General features: G+C 48.1%; 1 protein-coding gene across 2 annotated transcripts in view; it reads right to left on the bottom strand.

Annotated features, from left to right (window-relative positions):
* GPD2 (glycerol-3-phosphate dehydrogenase 2) overlaps window positions 1-21008 on the bottom strand; it is a 48148-nt gene that overhangs the window by 5505 nt on the left and 21635 nt on the right. For both annotated transcript variants that reach the window (XM_085067216.1, XM_085067217.1), the window contains exons 7-13: window positions 9788-9952; window positions 8778-8922; window positions 4601-4794; window positions 2336-2470; window positions 1927-2102; window positions 1326-1457; window positions 783-941 (exon numbers count right to left, since the gene is read on the bottom strand). In XM_085067216.1, the coding sequence (XP_084923342.1) occupies window positions 783-941; window positions 1326-1457; window positions 1927-2102; window positions 2336-2470; window positions 4601-4794; window positions 8778-8922; window positions 9788-9952 (1106 nt within the window). The remainder of the gene's footprint in view (window positions 1-782; window positions 942-1325; window positions 1458-1926; window positions 2103-2335; window positions 2471-4600; window positions 4795-8777; window positions 8923-9787; window positions 9953-21008) is intronic.

Genomic DNA, 21008 nt, shown 5'->3' with positions numbered 1-21008 from the left:
GTCTGTCCAACTGCTGACTGGCTAAAAGATTCCATGAGCACTCCAAGGAAAACTCTGGGATGGAAGTGCCAGGTGAGCATTCACAGGCTCTGTTTCCCTCTGAGCAGAAGAGGTCCCAGAGGCTGTGTCCCTCCCTTCCTGCTGTCCCTCCTCCACACTCAGGACAGCGTTCAAGTGCAGCCTCCACTGCTCTGGCCACTCCTCTTTTTAGACCAGCAGCAACAAGTGTCATTTGGTAACTTCCTGGTGTGACAGCCCAGCAGCAGGACTCCTGTAAGTGGAATATCTCCACCTGTTGCCAACCCCACAGTGACTTGCTGAGTATGAGCATGGACCCACTGAGGGCAAAGGGAGCCAACAACAACCTCAAACATTCCTTTAGACCTGAGATTGGTGCAAGCTCAGTCTCAACCCTCCTCAGAAAACACCGTGGACAAAATGGGGTGAAGAGGTTACAGGAGCCTCCTTTGCTGACGCAGATGTGTTGAAAAGTGTCAGTAAAACAAAAGAACTGATGGGTAGGACAGCAGTGCCAAATCTGCTTTCACTTGTAAGGCTGGGGAGCAACAGGATGCAGATCTTCCCCTTCCCCTCCATCCCCCAGCCAATCCAACTGATTTCACAGCTATTTGATAAAGCCTTTAGAATGAAATGCACCGAGTGACTCATTCTCCTGGGAATAAAACATCACTTGTAGCTTTCTATTCAACCGAGTTGGATGGCTAACACGGAAACTCCTCAAGCACAACAAAGCAGCTTCAGCTGAAAAAGGCCCTTTGTACCTTCTTCTTCTGCTCAGACCAGTTGAGCTCTCTGCCCATGATGTCCACAATCCTGGGCAGAGCCTCCTCGGCAGCCTGCACGTTGAGGAAGGCGAGGCGGGTGCGGCGGGAGATGATGTCCACGGCAGTGCGGGCATATTCCTTCACCCCGTACACAACCTGGGCAGCACAGAGCCAGAAATGCACATCAAACACAGACTGCAGCCAGGAGAAAGCAGGTTGAGCACCCCAGACCCCAGGAAAAGGGCTTGGAAAGCTGCCTTTTCCTTGGAACATTTTACAGAATGCACCTGGGATGAGATGTTTGGATATGAAGTGAAAAACAGACACTATATAAATATTTAATTATAGATAAATATATTAGTATGTGTATACATAGATACATAAAGTGTGCTCTAGGAAAGGGGAAAAACAGGCACAGAAGAAGATGTTGGCCTCCCCAAAGGAAAGGACTGAAGGAGATGTTTCACAGAGCCACCAAGCTGCTCTGGAACCTGCTCGTCCCAAGGACAGAACCACAGATGATGTGCTTTTCCCACATACCTCAGCTTCAATGTAAGGAAATTCAGACACCAGACGTTTCCCAACAATAGGCCACCTCTTCCCTGTCACCTGGGCGATTTTGGCCACCTCAAAAGCCTTGTCCCCGTAGGTGGAAGCCAGGTGCTGAGCCACCTGTGGAGAGGAAAACAGATCCAGCATGATTCAAAGCACATCAAAAACACATTTCCTTGTCCATTCCCTCAGCCCCAGGAACAAACAGACTGCCAAGGGTGTTGGACTGTGACAGTGTGGGAGGAAGCTCTGTGCTGTGGGAGGTTGGATCAGCACTGCCCCACTGTGTCTGTGCCACTGGGACTGCCAAACCCCAGCTGTTGTGCCATGCTGTGCTCACAGCTTCTGGGGGGTGCAGGGACAGAGCCCAGAAAATCAGAGTCGTTTTGGGCAGGAGGAAGGAAAAAGGGAAGATGAAGAACAATTATTAGAATTTATTTCTGTTAGAACTATCTTGGCCCCAGCCAGACAATAAACTCTGATCAGGCTCACCAGACCTTTGTCCAAGTTATGTTGGTGTTTGATTTGGGGGAAAACCAAACCCCTCCAACACAGGAACATGAGAGCATCTCCAGAACCCAGGACTCACCTCGCTTTCAAGTCCATAGTCTTGGACCAGCCTGATGTAGAGCGTGGGGCTCCAGTTCTCAGCCCCTTCCAGCTGCAGCCCCATGGTTCTGCACGAGTCTGCCTTCAGGTTGTGCTCCTGGATGGCTGCATCGATGGTGTCCCGAGCCATGGCACGGTACGTTGTCCACTTCCCACCTGGGGGAACACATGTTCACCTCGTTATTTGGGGAAAGCAAGGAAAAGATGAAGCTGCTACATACTATAAATATACATATGTATTTTATAAATTGCGTTATTATTGCTGGGCATGCTCCAAGCCAGTCCTGCTGCCACTGACAGAGCAGTTTGTGGTTGCAGGAGCTGAAAAATGACCATGGAACAAGATTTTACATTAAATGCCCTGGGGAAGCCCAGCAAAGGCAAAGTACCTGCAATGGTGATGAGGCCGCTGTCGCTGATGTTCACCACGTGGTTCCGGGATATGGACTGGGTGTCCTTGGAGTTGGGGTTGGTGACCAGGGGTCTGATGCCACTCCAGGCTGCCAGCACGTCTCCTCTTCTCACTGCACGGAGCCAGAGCTGAGGCAGGGCCACCCCCAAGCCCGGGGTGCCCAGCTACACCCTCCAGGCACTGCTCCACACCCTGCTCGGCCCTGAACAACCACAGAGCTGGAGAGAAGCTGGGCTATGGAATCAGAATCCCTGACGTTGGAAAAGCCCTCCAAGCCCATCAAATCCATGCTGATCCCCACCTTGTCCCCAGCCCAGAGCACTGAGTGCCACATCCAGGAATTCCTTGGACACTCTAGGGATGGGGAATCCAAACCTTGCTGGGCCTGAGCACCCTTTCCATGGAGAAATTCCTCCCAGTGAACTGCCCTGGCCCAGCCTGAGGCTGTTCCCTCTCCTCCTGTCCCTGTTCCCTGGAGCAGATCCCAAATCCTCCTGGCTGTCCCCTCCAGTCAGCAGTTGTGCAGAGCCACAAGGTCCCCCTGATCCCCTTTTCTCCAGGCTGAATTAAACCCAGCACTGTTCTGATCAGCATCAGCAATAATCTCCAACCCAAAGCTAAGTCAGACAGAGAGGTCTGTTTGTCATCCTCATTCAAAATCCAACAGAACAGAGTTATCCCAGGTACACATCAACCAAGAGAGTTCAGCTGTCAAACTCACCCACCAGCTCACAAAAATCCCAAACCCAAAGACCAAACCCAGCACCAAGTCCTCTCCTTGTCTGCTTGTGCTGACAGGACAGTCCTTACACTACATTTTATACACCAAAATAAAGTTTGTTCCATGAGTTTCTTTTGGAATTTCAAACAAATTCCAATTTCCTTTTGGAATTTCAAAGCTTTTCCTCTACTTTGCAGGTTATTTTTCCAAGTTTTCCTCTTGACAAGCCATCTTTATCCACAGCCTTCACCCTAAGTGCAGTCACCGATTTGCTTTATACCAAAGTCTTTGGAACATGTTTTTAATACAACTTTCAAATAAACGCTAATTGAAAAATCACTAAAAGGGTGTAAAAAACATCCCCCAAAGAACACAGAATAGATTTCCGAAATCAATGGTGCTCTGCCAGCGTGTTTAACCTGCCAAAATGAAGTGTTAATCACAGACATGAGATCCTGTATTAGGTTTCTAAACTAATGAAACTACAGAAAGCAGCACGCGTGACGCTGTAATTAAGCAGCTGGAAGGTGTCCAAGCTGTGGAAGTTGATAACCCTGGCACTGCTCTGGCAGCAGAGGCAGCACTGCTGAGGGTTGATATGGGCAGTGCAGTTGTTAGTGCAGCTCCAGCCATCTATAAACAGTCATTGCACAGGAAAACCAGCATGGGCCCAGCTGGGCTGAGCCACTAGCACTGAGCAATTCTGAATGTGCTGTTGGAAAACTCCTGGGAAATCACAGAATGGCCTAGCTTGGGACAGACCTTGAAGTCCATCCAGTCCCACTCCTGCCATGGCCTTCCACTATCCCAGATTACTCCAAGCCCCAGTGTCCATCCTGGCCTTGGACACTTCCACTGATCCAGGGGCAGCCACAGCTTCTCTGGGCACCCTGTGCCACCCAATAACCCATCTAATCTGTCCTATTCACAGTCCCAACTCCCTCCCCAGTCTCCTGTGCTTCCAACACTCACTGCTGCTCCAGACGTTCAACAGACTTTCCCTGGACACTCTTTTAGAGCTTTATAAAATGTGCAGACATCAATTCTCCACTGCAGGAAAAAAGGAATCCAGCATTTCCCATCTCCAGACAGCATGTTTTCCTAAACCTAAGGATGCTACAATGTTCCTGCCTGAGTGCTTTTCAGATTTATTTTAATGCTGTAGCAGAAACACAGCAGAAAAACAGTGCAAATGCTTTCACAGAAAAATTTACATAAACCAAACCCTGACTCTGACGGAAAGATGACTGCCCAGGGCAGTGGTGGAAGCCCTCAAAATCCATGTGGCTGTGGCACTTGGGGACATGGGTTAGTGGTGACCACGGTGGAGGTGCTGGTGGATGGTTGGACTCGATGATCTGGAACAGCATCACTGTCAGCTCCTGCTGACACTTCACCCCACGGGTTTTAGACACTCAACAAGCACAGCTGTCAGTCCCACAAGGACTTCAGGCACAGCATTTCCCCAGGCTGAGCTGCCTGGGCTCCCCAGCCCTCCCCAGGAAAGGCTCCCCAAATCACCTTCCACATCGGCGCCCAGGTAGTTGCGCACTTCGCTCAGGATGAAGTTGATGTCCTCCTCCATGGGGATGGGGTGGGAGGTGACATCTGTGGGGCTGTCCGTGGTGCCTGCAATCGTCATCTTCTCCCAGGGCAGGAAGAAGATCACTCTGCCATCGCTGGTGGCTGGGTCCAGCAGCCCCATGTTGTCAGGGCTGCAAGAGAGGAGGGACCTGGGTCACAGCAGGGCAGGTGGCACCTGGGGCTGTCCCTGCACACCCAGGGAAGGACTGAGACACAGCAGCTGCTCTTAGGGAAAGGAGTTCATAAATACATGAATAAATAACAGATTCCACGTGTGGCCAAGAACTGGCTTTAAACAGCAGTCCCAGGAGTTTGAGGAAACAAGGCTCCTGGATTTTTTTAATGACATCAAATCCCAGTGATTCCTCGAACCTGCCTCCAGAAGAAAGGTGGGGCAGGAGGGGTGAGGTGTGCTGACTGAGAGAAAATGGAGAAAAAAGAAGAGAAATTAGGAGATTTAAGAATACCCTTCCAGTGACACTAAGCCTGAGTTCATCACCACAAGGAACACCCACAGACTCCCAAGGGATTTGCACCAAGGAATACACCCTGAGTGCTTCCAGCTCTGTGGCTGAATGGGGAACTGTGCTTTGAGGAAAACAGGCAAAAGAGACTCTCAGTGGATGCTGCTACTCAGACACTTTTCATTAGTTCTGCCAGTGCTACAACGGAATGAGTCAGTGCAAGGGAGAAAAATTGTAGTTCTCTGGATAGGAGATTTTAATTTATGTATCAGGGTTTTCTGGTGTAAGGTAAAAAAGAAATCCACAGGTACAAATCCAGCTATGTCTGTGTAGCTTATTAAAAAGCTCTGCTTCTATTTCAGAAAACAAAAGGCTTTCAGAAATACTTAAAAGAAAACAGCTTTTATGTAGCAAAACACTGAACTGCCCCCTTTTTCATTCATTGTTATTTAAAGGACCAATGCTGACTTTCATTTCAGGTGCTGCAAGTCCCTACAAAACCACCTGCAGTCAGGTTAGGGCTCTGCAGGCTGTGCCCCTGCTCCTGAGATACAGGGAGCACATGGAAGGAGGGCTTGGAGGTACAGATTTAGGTGGCAAATAGGGACTTTAGAGAGGACTCAACTCCTAAGGCAGTGTTTGAAGGCAAAGACCTGCTTGGGTGGGATTTACCTATTCAAGCTGAACCACTGAATATTGCATTTTTAGGAAGTCTGAAGTGATTACTGAAGGGAGGTTGGCAATATCTGGCAAGGCTGGGAGAGAGGCTGAGAATTTCATAGCTAGCATGTATATTAGACCCATTTTAGCTGATATTTATAGACAGCTTAGGCATACAGTGGGAGAGGTACAATCTAATAGGGGAAGTCAACACAGGTTTGGGAAAGGTAAATCACCTCAGGCAAATGATTACTTTTTAAAATGAAAAAGCTGTTGATTTAGAGACAGAGGAAATCAGAGGTTTAATATACAGTATCAGAATTCAGAAACTTCATAGACATTTTCTTCAAAGTATGAAATTTTTTGATGTGATTTCATAAAAACTGGTAAAAACAAGGAAGAGAAACAAGCAAAGACTTCAAACTAAGTTTCCCCACAGCACCTCTGGACTCAAGTGTTTTAGACTGCACAGCAAGTGCTGAGAAAGGCTGAAACAGTTTTCCATATGCCAATTATTTACTGAATCACTGATACTAGCTATCCTGGGAAGCTCTCTCTCCATGCCCTTTGCCATGCTTGTTCCAGCTTATTTAAATAACTAAAGAGCCACCCAAACAAATGCAAAATAAGGTGTTTTGCATCAGAAAGAAGCATCTTAACACCCAAATACTGGCCTTCCTGAGGCCTCTGGAGTCATGCTGCTGCACACCAGGAATACCTCTGAAACAACATGGTTTTATGAGGCAGGAATTCCTAGATCCCAGCATGGATGGGAGAAGGAGGTACAAGCCATGTCAGCCATGGTGAGATTTCTCCTGAAAGATGGCTAAAATGGGCAAATTCAGGATTGGAAACTCTAATATGAAGCATAAAGCAATGCCTTTACAGAGAAACGTAGAGGCAAAAGCTCTGGGAGACCCACAAAAGGTCTTGGGTCCATGAAAATCTCCAGCTGAAGAAGCGTTTGACCAAAGCACTGCAAATGCAGTTAAAGAACCATAAAAAGTGACTGTCCAGAGAGAACTAAAGTGCAACAGACAAGTTCACCTGGAATCTGGAATGCAGAGCAGAGAGGAAAATTCCAGAAAGACAGAAAGCATCTGAAATCAGTCGGAAGGGAGAGGAAAAAGCTTTGCCTTCACAGACACATTCCAGGCAGGAAGCCTAATTAATGAGTGGACGAATTCTGGGACTATTAATGAAGGACATCAATGAGTAAGAAACCCATGGGGAGTACATGCATTAGGTTAACATTAGTTTTACAAAATCCTGACTATATTTATAACTAAAAGCCTCTAGATGTTAAAAAAAATTCAATTTGTGTGACTGTGGGCCAGAATCCTGTACCACATTCACACGGCACACGTGGACACGGTGAAATGCCAACCTTCCTGTGCTGAGCAGTGTTCCTTGGCACCAGGAGAAGGAAGGCCTGATACAACCAAGATTAAATCCCACGAGTGTTTTCTATTTAGCAGACAGTTCCCTGCTTTCAGCTATCCCACTCCAAGGAAATTCAGTGCAGTTTTATCTTATCAGCTGTGCTGGGGAGGCTGTGTGTGGGCAGATACTATTTTCCAAGGAAAGTAATGCCCACATGCTGACATACACCAGGGAACATGGAGAACAAGAATTCTCCACATTTCCAATTAAAATTATTGGGTTATTACAAAATAAATAAATCACAGCCCTCAAGTGTATCCAGCCATATTCTACTTAGAATTTACCAAATGAGTCCAGGCTTTAGAGCTTTCCATGTTCTTGTGTAGGGCCATAAAGCTAATCACACACATCCTTCTCCTGGCATATGAGGAAACTGGGATTACAGCCCATTTCTCCACATTTTTAGTACTTTAAAGCAGCTATCAGGTCATTTTACCATTTTTTCATGGAGAAAGATACAAAAAAGAAAAAAAAACCACGAGAGAATGCAGGGGTGATTTTACACTAGGCCAAAAATGCCTCAATTTTACAGCCTGTGGTCGTGTCCTGTTGGGACAGCTCTGGCAGAAACACCCCCTGGTGCACTGGAAGGCTGAATTCCCATTCTGAGAGGGGCTGTGGAAGGCATTACTGCAAGGGCACTGTATCAACACAACTGGGCTAAGTCCATAAAGGGGAATTTCCATTAGGATGCTAATGACTTCAGGAACCAAAGGTAATATTTGAGTTCCGACTGACAAGGCTGGCTTGGGAGAAGGGGATTTGGCTTTGCACAGCAAACAGGGAGAGGAGCAGGGACTGCAGGGAGCAGAGTGCCATGGGAACCTCTCCTGGAACAAGGAGGGACACATCCTGTCCACCAAAATCCCCAGGTTGGGGCTTGGGCTTGGGGCCACAGCAAATGTGGTTGTGTTACTCTGAACTACCTCTATTGCCTGTGATAGTAATCATTATTACTGATTACATTGCCCCATCTATCACTTATTCTGTAGTTCTGCACTCCTGTTTTCCCTGAGCAGAGCCACACCACGGCAGAGTCACTGCACAGGCAGTTTCATATGCAAAGGCAGGCAGCTGAACAAGATCTTTAAAGTCCCTTTCAGCCCAGACCATTCTGTGATTCCATAATCTAACAGGACAAGAGATTCTGCATGAAGGTGCAACCTCCCTGGAAGGTTTGAAATGCTCCTTGTTTTCCTGAGGGGCTGAGCATGCAGCAGCACACTCAGCTCAAAGGCATCACTGACACAGGTGCTCTCATAAGCCCGGGGATGCACTGCCTAAACGCCTCCTGCTTCAGCAGGAGTCCTGCCTGGGGGAGCTTGAACTAAAACCTACGAGACTCCAGTCTTTTCTGAAGAGATGAAATTGTTCTTCTCAGCGGCACAGTGCCAAGATCCTCTTGAAAAAACACAACTAAAAACCAGAATCAAGGCTTGCACTCGGAACTGCTGTAAAGGCAGCAGCGTGTCTCTCCCAGCTGATTTATTCAGCAGCAGCAGAGATTACAAATGGTGTTAGGGAGCAGCAGGCTCCCCCTGCGTTACCTGTAATAACCAGGCATCACGATATGCACGCCTGCACTGGGCTGACAGATGTTGGGCACTTCCTCATCATCCATTTTGCGCACCGAGTCTGTGAAAGGTCCCGTAGCATTGATAACACACTTGGCTCTGACATCAAATTCCTTCCCTGTGAAAGAAAACAGTATCAATCACAGACACCATTTGTTTCCTGCTCGCTGGTGCTCTTTGTTATTAATCTCTCTATGAACTCAACCTACTGTAAAGTGTACCCTGTGTGTCTGAACACAACAGCTGGGATGGGGTCTAAAAATTAACTAAGTGTTCACCCAACACCAGATTTGAGAGAAAATGTTTTAGAGTGGAATTCCAGCTTATCCGTAAGGGCAGAAGAGAGGCAGGCAGGGTGGAAGTTGCACAGCTGAAATGTGCCTCTCAAGAAGAGAGATTTCAGTCTCAGCCCGCAGACTCGGTAAATGGGATTACTACTGTACAACACAGAGCTTTTACAATGTCATCTTTGCTTGACACAAGGGCTGGGATGAAAAGCTCAGCCTGGCCTGCCAAAACACTGGGGTTTGAGTGAGAAATGTGACAGAAGTGGAAGCTGAGTGACACTAATGGTACAGCCCAGGAAGATGGCTCCTGTGCCGGTTCGGGGATGTTTGCAGACAGCAGTGTCCTGCTCCTCCCTCCTGCATTATCCCAGGGTGCTGCTGTCCCCAGGCACCTGAGAGCACAGCCCAGCAGTGCATCCTACACATCCCAAACACACCTGAGAGCATGGCCACACCCCACACACCTGAGAGCACGGCCCTGCAGCGCACCCCACACACACCCCACACTCCATACCCGTGAGCACACACCCCACACACCCCACACACCCCATGTACCTGTGAGCACGTCCCTGCAGCGCACCCCACACACCCCACACACACCTGTGAGCACTCCATACCTGTGAGCACGTCCCTGCAGCGCACCCCACACACCCCCCACACACCTGTGAGCACTCCATACCTGTGGGCACTCCATACCTGTGAGCACGTCCCTGCAGCGCACCCCGCACACGCGCTGCCGCCCGCTGCCCGGCTCGGTGCTCTTGAGCAGGTGCCTCACCTCGGTGTAATTGGCGGTGGCAGCGCCGTAGCGCGCGGCGGTCAGCGCGATGGCCAGGTTCATCCGCGCGTCGTTGTGCTGTCCTGCGGGGAAGGACAGCCGTCACCCGCGGCACGAGTGTGTCACAAGGCATCTGTCACGCCGGGCTGTCACACCGCGTAGCGCTGACGGCCGCTCGCTGCCGGGCTCTGCGCACAGGGCTGAGTGGGCAGTGCTGCGTCCAGCCTGCGCCCCACGGGGCTCTCTGTGCCACCCCTCACTGAGCATCTGCACCACTGCCCTGCACTGAGGAGCACACAAACCATCACTGCCTTTTGGAATCTTGTGGTAATGCCACACCTGTATCCGAGATTTTGACAATCTGACTGGTATTAACCAACAATTCCGATTACCGAGTGAACACGCGACACTCGACATCCAAAACGTCCTTTCAGAGACTGTGCCAAATTTAACTGGTTTTTTTCTTGTATATTCCTTTGAACTTCCCAACATACAACATAAAAGCACCCAAAAAAGAGAAATAAGTGGACAAGAATTAATGAAGGATTCTTAACATATATCATTAAAGATTTATTACTGAAATTCCCTCGTTAAAGAAAACCAAGAGAGAGGCGGAGGGACCGTGAGGGGAAGATGATTAATTACTCTGAAATACTGGCTTCACCTGAGACTTTTCCTATTTATTATTGCACTGAAGTTGGAGGCCTGGATGCTGGCTGGAAAGAATTACTATACATTGAAGGGGCCAGGCTCTGTGTGTCCTGAATAATTAATCTCTGAGTGGGCTAAACTTCCTGAGGTACGGTTCACTTCCCCACCTGTTTGGACCACTCCTATCACAGATGATACTGGTAAAGTGATAAATTTGTAATAGATACTGTAGGTGATTTATGTTGCCAGCATTCCCAACGTTTAGTATAAATGGTTTATGTAAAGTTTGGTCCTTCAGATTCTGCCTGCGCAGATCTCCAAGCCCTGCGCAAATCATCTGCTCCCAGCTAAAAGGGCAAAGTTATAAAGATGGGATCAATGGCCTCGCAGGCACCACCTCCCCTCCCCAAACCCCTCATTCCAACCCAGCCCAGGCCGTGCAGTGCAATCTGTCTTCAGCTACAAGAAAAAAAGTTACACAAAGTGTACAGAAACAGCAGCATGATAAAGCACCGATGAAGAAACAAACAGTAACTCCAATTCCACTCAGCAAACAATGCCCGGAATCAGCTGCAAAAGAGAACAGCAAAACAACTGAGCAAGATGTCAGGAAAAGTTGGGGATGCTCCATCACACGAGATGCACGAGAGGGAACAACCATCGGTCAGAGCTGGCAGGCAAAGCATTCAGCAAAGGCACAGACACTGCTGCTGCCGCCGGGGCAGGGAGGGATAAATGACCTTATGAGGTTCACCTCAAACCTCCCCAGTGTCAGGCAGGGTTTAGAGAAGGTACAGCTCGTGTGCAGAAGGAGCTCTGGGTGAAAAAGGGACAAAGGACAGCACAGCAGCTGCTTCCACATACAAAAGGAATTCCAAAGGAACCCAGTGCTCAAGGAATGACTTGTCGTGGCACTCAGTGCTCTGGGCTGGTTGATGAGGTGAGGTCACAGGTTGGACTCAATTCTCTTGGAGGGCTTTTCCAACATAAATGCTTCAGTGATTCTGTAATCCCAGAAACGCTCCTCTAGCCTGAAGCCAAGGGCTCTCCAGAGCTCATTATTCTGGAGATATCCCCCTTTATCCTGGTGCTGGACGTGGGGCCAGCCTGACCCACAGCCCTACCGGACTCTGCTGTCCTGAGCCACGGAGCAGCATCCCCTCAGGGCCACCAAACCCCAAATCCTGCCGTGCCATCAGCACAAGGGGGCTTTGCTCCCTCATTGTAGCAGGACCCTGGGGTTGGGGGGTTCAGACCCCCTCTGTGTGCTCCTGCCAGCAGTGCCATCCCCAGGTGGCACTGACACAAACCCCTCATCTCCTGCGGCTGCCCTGGCGTGGGGATTCATCACACAGCAGCACAACCCTGCATCAGCCAATATTAGCTTTGGTCTATGGAACTCTGACTGTTTAAATCTGGCAAGTTTGCCTCTTCCCAGATTTGTCCCTTATTTGTCCAGAGCAAAAGCAATCCAGAGAAGCCAATCAGCAGAATAAATAATGTGGAAACGGGTAATTTCTATAAAACCAAACTTCCAAATAACAGTTGTTCAGCAAGCCCCAAATCCAAAGGCTGCTCAGCATTTCACTGAGCCTCCCAATGCTCCTAAAGCCAGAGCGAGCTCAGGACAATCTCAGCACACTCCAGGATTTGGACCACTGTATTCAAAACATCATTTTCCTGCTTTCTCTGAACCTCTCATCCATTTTCCCCTCATCATTATTCTGACGCAAGAACCCCCATGCTATTACTCACTCCTCAGCTGTCCAAAAGGAACGGCGTGCCCATGGAATGCATTTGCAGGCAGAGGACTGGGAAATAACCAGTTCCTGATTAACTACACTGGTAGAAAAACCCACTGACTTCAGATTGATGTGACCTACAGTGTGGAGTCCTTGAGTATTTCATGACATAAACAGCAGAGATCTAGAGAGGTCTGGATTTGAAAGGAATAAAGAGTGACTTCCCACCTTGGGAATTTATCATCTGTGGAGAACAACAGTGCAACAGTTTAGGAGAGATGGGGTCACAGGATAGTGGTTTTATACTCAGGAACAGCTGGGTTTTGCAGGTTTTTTTTTCTTAAGGCCTGCCAACTGGCATGTGTGTGTTCTCCCCTAGAAAATGACATTAAAATCCTGCACTTGAACAGAGAATCAGAATATCCTGAATGAGGAAGAGACCCACAGGAATCATCCAGTCCCACTCCTGGCCTCACACAGACACCCCAACAGTCCCACCTGGTCCCTGAGAGCATTGTCCAAATGCTCCTGGAGCTCTGGCAGCCTCAGGGCTGTGCCCATTCCCTGGGGAGCCTGGGCAGTGCCTGACCATGCCTTCCAAAGGGGAAGCACCTTTTCCTGATATCCAACCTAAACCCTCTGGAAACAGCTCCAGTCACTCCCTCGGGTCCTGTCCCTGGTCACAGAGAGCAGAGATGGGAGCTCCAGACCACAGTGATGATCCTTAAACTCTGGAGAGAAAGGGAAAGAGAAAGCAGATTCTGCATCTCAACCCTTCTGATCTTGTAATCAAATGCCATTCTCCCCAGACACAGAGATCACCCAAACCCAAGAGAAAAGCACCTTTGCTACCAGAAGGCTAAGCCAAATAAATTTGGCGTCCTTCTCCAAAGGTGAGTACACTCCTGGAGATCTTAATCTCCTCAGTGTAGGCAATAAGGGAAATTGTAACTGTGACATTCACCAAGAACATATGCTCCCTAACGCCCTGCCTGGAGAGGACTGCTGCCCCAGGGCTGGGTGTGAGAGCACTTGCTCCTTGCATGATGCCAGTTGTCCCCTGTGCATCCCGACAGAAGGCAGTCACAACTCAGTGCCTTGGGAGAAGCCTCCCAGAGCCAACTGATGGAACATGCTGAGTTCTCTTTGCAATTCCTTGCGTAGCGCCTCTTGAAAATAGGAGGATGTTCTTTCTAGCAAGGAAAGCTGAAAGAATCATTCCTCCCTTAATCTGTTGTTGTCACCTGCTGTAATATGGTGACAGCAAAGAGATACTTTAAATTTTATTAAGGGCAGTCAACCCAGCTTTTCCCAAAACAGCGGCCTAAGTGCATTCACCAAATTATACTGAATTATCTAAAAACCCCTCAATCCTAGAAGCCACACTGTTGAGGACATTTAGTGTGCAAAGACAGTTTGAGTAAGTCTATCCCTCATCATGTTAAGCCCAACAATGATGCCATTTGGTTTATAATTTCTTCTTTTTGTGTAATTTGGGAAAATTCTATTTTCACTCCTTAGTAGCAAATGCTGTATTTCTTCACATCCGAACAGACAATGTTTCCGTTGGCACTCGCAGGATCCTCCCCCAGAGTGCACACAGTGTACATTCAATTTTATTTTTATCAGCGCTGAGCCCCAGCCAGCAGGGAGTGCTAACAAAGCCCACAGACCAGAGAGATTTGTTTGGGACTGATTTGTGTGAAAACCAGAGCATTAATGAGGCACTCTGGCAGTTCTGGTATGTTCTGTCCTGTGTCACTCTGACAACGATCCCTGTTATACCAATTCACAGAATCACAGAGCCACAGAATGGTTTGGGATGAGAGGCACCTTAAAGCTCATTTGGTGCCACCCCTGGCCTGGGCAGGGACACCTTCCACTAGCCCAGGCTGCTCCAATTCCTGCTTTCTCCTCTGCAGCTCTCTTCAGTTCAGACAAACAGCACCCAGTGACTGCAGCTGTAGTTTTTAAAGGAAGCTGGAATGCTTTCAATGCTCATGTCAGCCTTTCTGGGCCAAGAACTCCCACCTGGCTATGGCGTGCCTGCAGCACAGTGACAATGAACTGCGTCACGACACACACACAGGTGTCACAGCAACTGCCCCAAACACACCTCAGCACAGCTGTAACACCTGGGCTGGCAAACTCCAGCTGTGAGAAACAGCTAGTTCTCCTGTCTCCTGTCTCCCCTGCAGCAGAGACAAAGCCTTTCTCACCTCTTCCCAGTTTACAGCCTTCCCTGACTCGGCACAGCCCATCGTGCCACAGAGCTGGGGTGTGCTGGGGAGCTGGAGGTGGCTGTGCAAGGAGCTGGTGACATGAATGAACCTCTCGGGGGGGAAAATCCCTCCCCAGAACCATCTGCCATGCTGCTTTGTAAAGCAAACACACATTAAAACAAATACTTGAATCAGACGACCAGGCCCTTAGTATGGTCACAAATACAGATCCCTACCAAGTGCAGCCACAAAAACAAGGAGGGTTTGAGCTTTTTATGTTTCTTCTAAAAAGCTGAGAGAATAAAAGCAAAATAAATACTTGCAGATTAACCCGTATGTTATTCCTTTGATGATATCAGTGAGCTCCCCAAAACCACTGATATTATAGAAATTATGCTAAAATACATGTAATTCTGTACCTACAGGTGTATTTCTGACAGCAGCCCTGCACCAGATAACTGCAGGCACACAATAAAGCAACACAGGAAACCAAATCCTTCCATGTTCAAAATTTTCTCATTGTGTACATACAAACCTTACCCAAACCCCACCAAATTTAAAGCTGGTGAGTGATTACACAATTATCCATGTACATTAGATATATACAATTAACTTCACTAAGGTACCAAGACTGTCCCTATCCTATAATTTTAAAGAAGTGCTTAATTGCATGAGCAGCTTTTTTACAAGCACTAAGCAGGAACCCAGGAGCTGTTGTGCATATGGAAAGGGCTAGATCCCAGTTAGGCATGATGAATCAGCTGGAGTGACTCAAAATCATTACAGACTTCTCTGAGAGGGAACTCAGCAAGTTCTCCCCAACACAAGCAGAGTAAGTTCAGGGGAAATGTCCCCTTTGACTTGTGAGTCACAAGTCAGTGCAATGCCCTCAGACCTGAGCTGTCTCCAGCTCTCTGAATCACATGAAACTGAAGTGGAATTTACTGCAAACTCCCAGACTTTTTAGGATCTGCAGCACTCATGTCTCTGTTCCTGGCCTGCTGCAGAGGGATGAGCTCTGCCTTGGCTCCATCAGCTCCAGCCCAGCCAGCAGCACAGTGACAGCACACCTGGCTGTCCCTGCAGCTCCTGCACTGAGAGCCCCAACTCTGCTGTGCCCTGGGCCACCTGTGCTGCTGAAGTAAGGCCCAGGCAGCTGGGACGGATGATAGACAACATTATATGCACTGGAAATAACCACACCCACCACATTTTAGTTCTTAAACATCTGCCCTAAGGTCTGTGTACTTCCAGCCCACAGGAAGGAGCTTTTATGGCAAGGGAAGCCTCAAGCCTTCTCACAGGTAAATTGATTCCAACACATTCAAACTCAGATTTGACACAACCATCTTAAATAATCCAGCTGCAGTCATCTTAATTTCTGACCTCCTCCACTTAGCACCAGCTCAGACCACAAGAACTAAACCTCACTGTGCTTGGAATCCCAGAATGGTTTGGGTTGGGAATTTAAAGCTCATCCTATGCCAGGGACACCTTCCACTATGCCAGCCAACCTGGCCTGGAACACTTACAGGGATGTGGCAGCCCCAGCTTCTCTGGGTAACCTGTGCCAGACCCTCAGCACCCTCACTGGGAAGGATTTCTCCCTGATCTCCCACCTACCCCTGCCCTCTGTCAGTTTAAAGCCAATGCCCCTATTCTGCTATGATTAGTTCCACATTCTGCAGTTGTAAACAAAGGAATATCACGAGCAAGAGGCAGGAAACCCATCAAAGTTTTTTAAAGAAGAAATCCCAATATCCTGCAAATGCCTGTCTGATTGAGTCTGCTGCCAAGTTACAGCAAAGGAGCTAAAACTCCTACTGAAACGAAGATCCCAGAAAGCAAAAATAAGCCACAATATCCGCCACATCCAGTGACAGACAAAATTTGGAATTCTGGCTCTGTGTGACGGCTTTATAATTATGTTGTTTCCCACTTCTTTTGTATCAGCCTTCAACTTGTCACTACACTGTGACTGCCGTGTCAGTGGCAGGAAAAGCACCGTGTTAAAATGAAACTAAACATTGTCACTGTCAGTTTATGGAAACGGCGCTAAAATGTCACCGTGAGCAGCCGTCACGGCAGGGCTGCTGCGGCCGTGCCACCGCGCCAGACAGCCACGTGCTGATGTCACCACAGCCCACTGTGTCCCCACTGGCATCAGCAGCTTCCAGGGGGAAACATCCCATCGGGGCCAAACCGTGGGGTTTTTAACTCTAAACAAAGCAGAGATGGATTTATCAACCACCACGTGCTGTGCTTGGCCAATGCTGTGCCATCCAGGAGAGCCTCGCTGGGAATGGCACATGGCCAGAGGGATGGGTGCCTGGAGGGACAGAGCTGGACAGAGGCAGCACTGCTCCTACAGATCACAGAATCACAGGATCAAGGTTGGAAGAGACCTTGCAGATCACCCAGTCCAACTGCCAACCCAGCACCACCGTAATCTCCCCTAAACCATGTCCCAAGTGCCACATCCAATTGCCTCTTAAACACTTCCAGGGACGGTGACTCCACCACTTCCCTGGGCAACTTATTCCAATGCCTGATCATTCTTTCAGTGAGAAGTTTCTTCTATCTACTCAACCTCCCCTGCACAGCTTGAGGCTGCTTCCTCTCCTCCTGCCCCTTGTTCCCTGGGAGCAGTGAGATGTGCAGGGATGCCACCATCTGCTTCCCTTCCCAACCACACCTCCCACCTGTTCTAGGCAGTGACCCACTCCAGCTCCCATAAAACACAGCCCTGGAGCACAGCAGAGCTCCATCCTTTCCCCTGAAAGCCATGACACTCTGGGGATCACTCTGTTTGTGCCACCATGAGCAAATAACGTTGTTTCGTTCGGGAATAACCTTAAATCTTTTTGGTAACATGATCTGAAGAATTATTCCCCGTTCACTTCTTAAGGGACACCATCCCCATGCTTTGGTTATACAAGCATTAAAAAAAGAAAAGAGAGAGGCCCCGAATTCACTGGAATATTCATCATTTCCAACCTTAAACCCACAGCGTACAAACAGACGAATCCAGCAAGTCAGAAAGCAAAGCCAATTTAATCTGTGGCTCCCCTGAGGTAAATGTAGTTCACAGTCCTGCCCCCACCCCAACCTCTGCCATAATCCCTGCTTCCTGGAGGTAAGAAAGCACTGGAGTGAGGAAAATTCTGCAGCAGGATATAATGATCCAAAATGACAGGGACAATAATGACAATGAATTTCATGTCTCCCAGTCATGAGCCGGGGATGCTTGACTGGGCTGACTCACACAATTAAATTGTTACAGGTACAGCAGAGACGCAGTTATCATCGTGCTTTTGGGAAGGGCGCCTGCGGCAGCGGGGAGCGAGCGCTGGGCAGCACAGCCCGGCTGTCGGGAGCAAAGGGCTCCTCCTGCAGCGACGTGCCTGAGCCTGCACCTCTGACAGAGGCAAAACTGGGTTAAAGATGCAGCTGGTGCAGGCCATTGATGTGATCCCTTCTGAAAATGATAAAAGAGCTCTGACGGGTGAAGCGCGGCAGGACTGGAGCAGCGGCACGAACCAGCAGAGTTCGGATTGTGCTGGGAATTGGGCAGCCCTGGGCACACCAGATCCCTGTGCCAGGGAATTGGGCAGCCCTGGGCACACCAGATCCCTGTGCCAGGGAATTGGGCAGCCCTGGGCACACCAGATCCCTGTGCCAGGGAACTGGGCAGCCCTGGGCACACCAGATCCCTGTGCCAGGGAATTGGGCAGCCCTGGGCACACCAGATCCCTGTGCCAGGGAATTGGGCAGCCCTGGGCACCCCATATCCCCATGGGTTTGCCAGCACCAGCAAGGAGGATGCTCCAGCTGCTGTGGGCTCAGCCCTGGGTTCACTGCACCCACATCACAGCCAGCATTTCCCTCTCCAGCCCCTGCATCCTTCAGGATTTCATGGGCAGCTCTATTGCACAGAACATGGGACAGAATGCATTGGAAAACAACAGGGTATGGAGCATGCACAGAGTATTTCCCAGCTACACCCATGGCTAGTGTGCCTGCAAGGGTTCTCTCACCCATCCAGCCTCAGGCTGGAAACACCAAGAAATACGAGTGGCTGTGTATTTAAAATCACCTATGGAAAGTCTTTTCAGTGACAAACTGTCAGAGTTTTTATACCCAGGGAAGGAAAAACAGCCACAGAGTTGTCTGTAATACCCCTATTACAGCTCAACATCTCCAAATATCCATTTGTCAAACATGAATTATAAAGCTATAACATTTCATAATTCAGGACACACTCAAATCCTAGGAAAAATAGCTACAAGAGCCGAAATAAAAAAAAGCATTTATTCAATTTTTGACAGCTTAATGAATGCCCTACTCTTTTGCATTGATTTTTGTGTGTGTGTCTGTGTGTGCACGTGTGCCTGGGAAGGATTTCTCAGGGGGTTTGCTGTAAACAGGGAAAGCAAAATCCTCTGCCAAGGCTTTTTCTACTTTTAAATAACCTCCATATTAAAGTATTTCAGCAGAGAATGTATGCAAAACTACTGAGAATGCAAAGAGCGAAAAACCAACTACTTACATCCCAGTAAACACACTGGAGATTTGTAGAACAAGACATTAAACAATCCAATATCTTGATGTGGCAGGAGAGTCCCAGACATAGCCTATGTTAATTCCTTCTTTCAGGAAATAACAGCAAATTCAGAAAGCACTGTCAGCAGAGCCCTAAAATCTTAAATGCAGGACTGATTTCAGAGCACAAGTTTTCCTTACACACCTAAGGGCTCATCTTGCAAGGCAAAATATCTTTAAAAAGCCTGCAAGCACTTAGAGACAGAAAAATAACGTATCTTAAAGATAACCATGCCACTTAGAATTGCTGAACACTTTACATTGACACACTCTGGCCAGCTGGATCCCTGCTTTCCCAGTTCTTATCATAATGAACTCTATATAATTTAAATGGAGATTAATTCCTCCATTTATAGTGCTTTACAACAATCCTGCCCGAGATCCTGAGCTCAGCACAGCCTCTCCCTGTGCCTCCTCTCCAGTTCTCCTGGAGCCCCTAAGTGGATCTGACAGATCCCTGCTCAGATAGCAGCCGCCTTCTCCCCCCAAAATGTTGCCTTTTTGCTATTCAGGAGTATCCTAATACCAACGAATGCTAAATGCAGTCTGACATGTCCCCCTAAGAAACAAACTTGTAAGTTGTGGCTTCAAAGCAAACCTTGAATAAATAGGACACGTTGTGTACACCCCGGCTAACATCCAACATATGCTTTGGCTTCCCGATGCTCAGGCAGAGCAAGAATAGCCTCTGGACAAGGCTGTGATTTGCTCTTGCTGGTACTTCCAACGTTTCTAATGTCCCCTTTTTTTGTGCCTGTACAAACAATTTAAAGGATGTAATGAAGACGACCCCGGCGCCGTTTCGGAACACGACGTCCTCATGAATTATGGATGGCTGGAGGTGCCACTGCCCCTGCAGCTCACAGAGCCACACAAAGAGCATCCCTGAGCCACCCCTGCCAAGGGACAGGGCCACCACGGGGACACCACTGGGGCACCCCTGGGCAGGGGCTTTAACACATAAAAAAATAACTTAGATGCAGAATGTTTTACCTCTTCCCTTTGGTGGTGGGGATGGACATCTGTGATCATTGACAGCTCTGTTATTAACAATTCCAGGGACAAGGAATAAAGGAAAGCAAGGAAACTGGATAAAAATGCATTGAACTGCACTTACAGTTAAGACACTCCATCCTTAAAAGGCAAAATTATTGATTTGTTCTTCAGGGAAGAGAGAAGGGATGGACAGAGAAGAGAAAGATATCACCTACTTTAAGACTTGTATTTTTCTTTGCCATTATTTAATACTTTTTTTGATGACTAATTCTTCTGAAAGGACCAAAATTAGTTTAATTCCATCTTATCACCCCCTCCTCTGCCTTCAGTTCCATTCCCTTTCCCTTTCTGCTCCATTCCTCTGGATTTTGGGTGTGACAGTGCATCATTAAAATTCAAGTATAATAATTGACAAGACCTAAAGGGAGCTTGCTGGAATGTTCTGACTTAAACCGAATTTTCCTGTGGCCAGAACATCAGTTAACTGATCAGGATAGAACAGTTGACCACCCCACAGAGGAGACACCACAGACAACACTGAGTTGAAATGTGGCACATTAAGAACTGATTTACCACTGTAGTTGGACAGTCCTTATTCTGCATTTGGTGCAGCCCCAAAACACTCAGATGTGTATTATCAACTCACAGATTTCATCCTTGAGTCCTTCAAATCCACTTTATTCTTCAGGGAAACTGAGATTTGGTGGAGCTTAGAGAGCTTTTTTAATTTTAATTCAAAATACCATTTCTTTATATTCTGTCTTAAACCAAGGGTAACTAATCTGTATCTTATAAAGAATGCAAAAAAAGGCAAGACACACCATTTTAAATTTTTTTTCTATTTGACTCTCCCTTTCCAATACTCAGTGTGGGTTTGTTTCCCTCTGATGGGATGGCACTCCAGAGACATCTCTCAGTCCCTCAGA

This window comes from Lichenostomus cassidix, chromosome 7 (genome assembly GCF_008360975.1).
Source record: "Lichenostomus cassidix isolate B80296 chromosome 7, HeHo_3.0, whole genome shotgun sequence".
NCBI classification, from domain to species: domain Eukaryota; kingdom Metazoa; phylum Chordata; class Aves; order Passeriformes; family Meliphagidae; genus Lichenostomus; species Lichenostomus cassidix.
The sequence above is the reverse complement of the archived record's forward strand: the minus strand, read 5'-3'. Positions and strand labels throughout refer to the sequence as shown.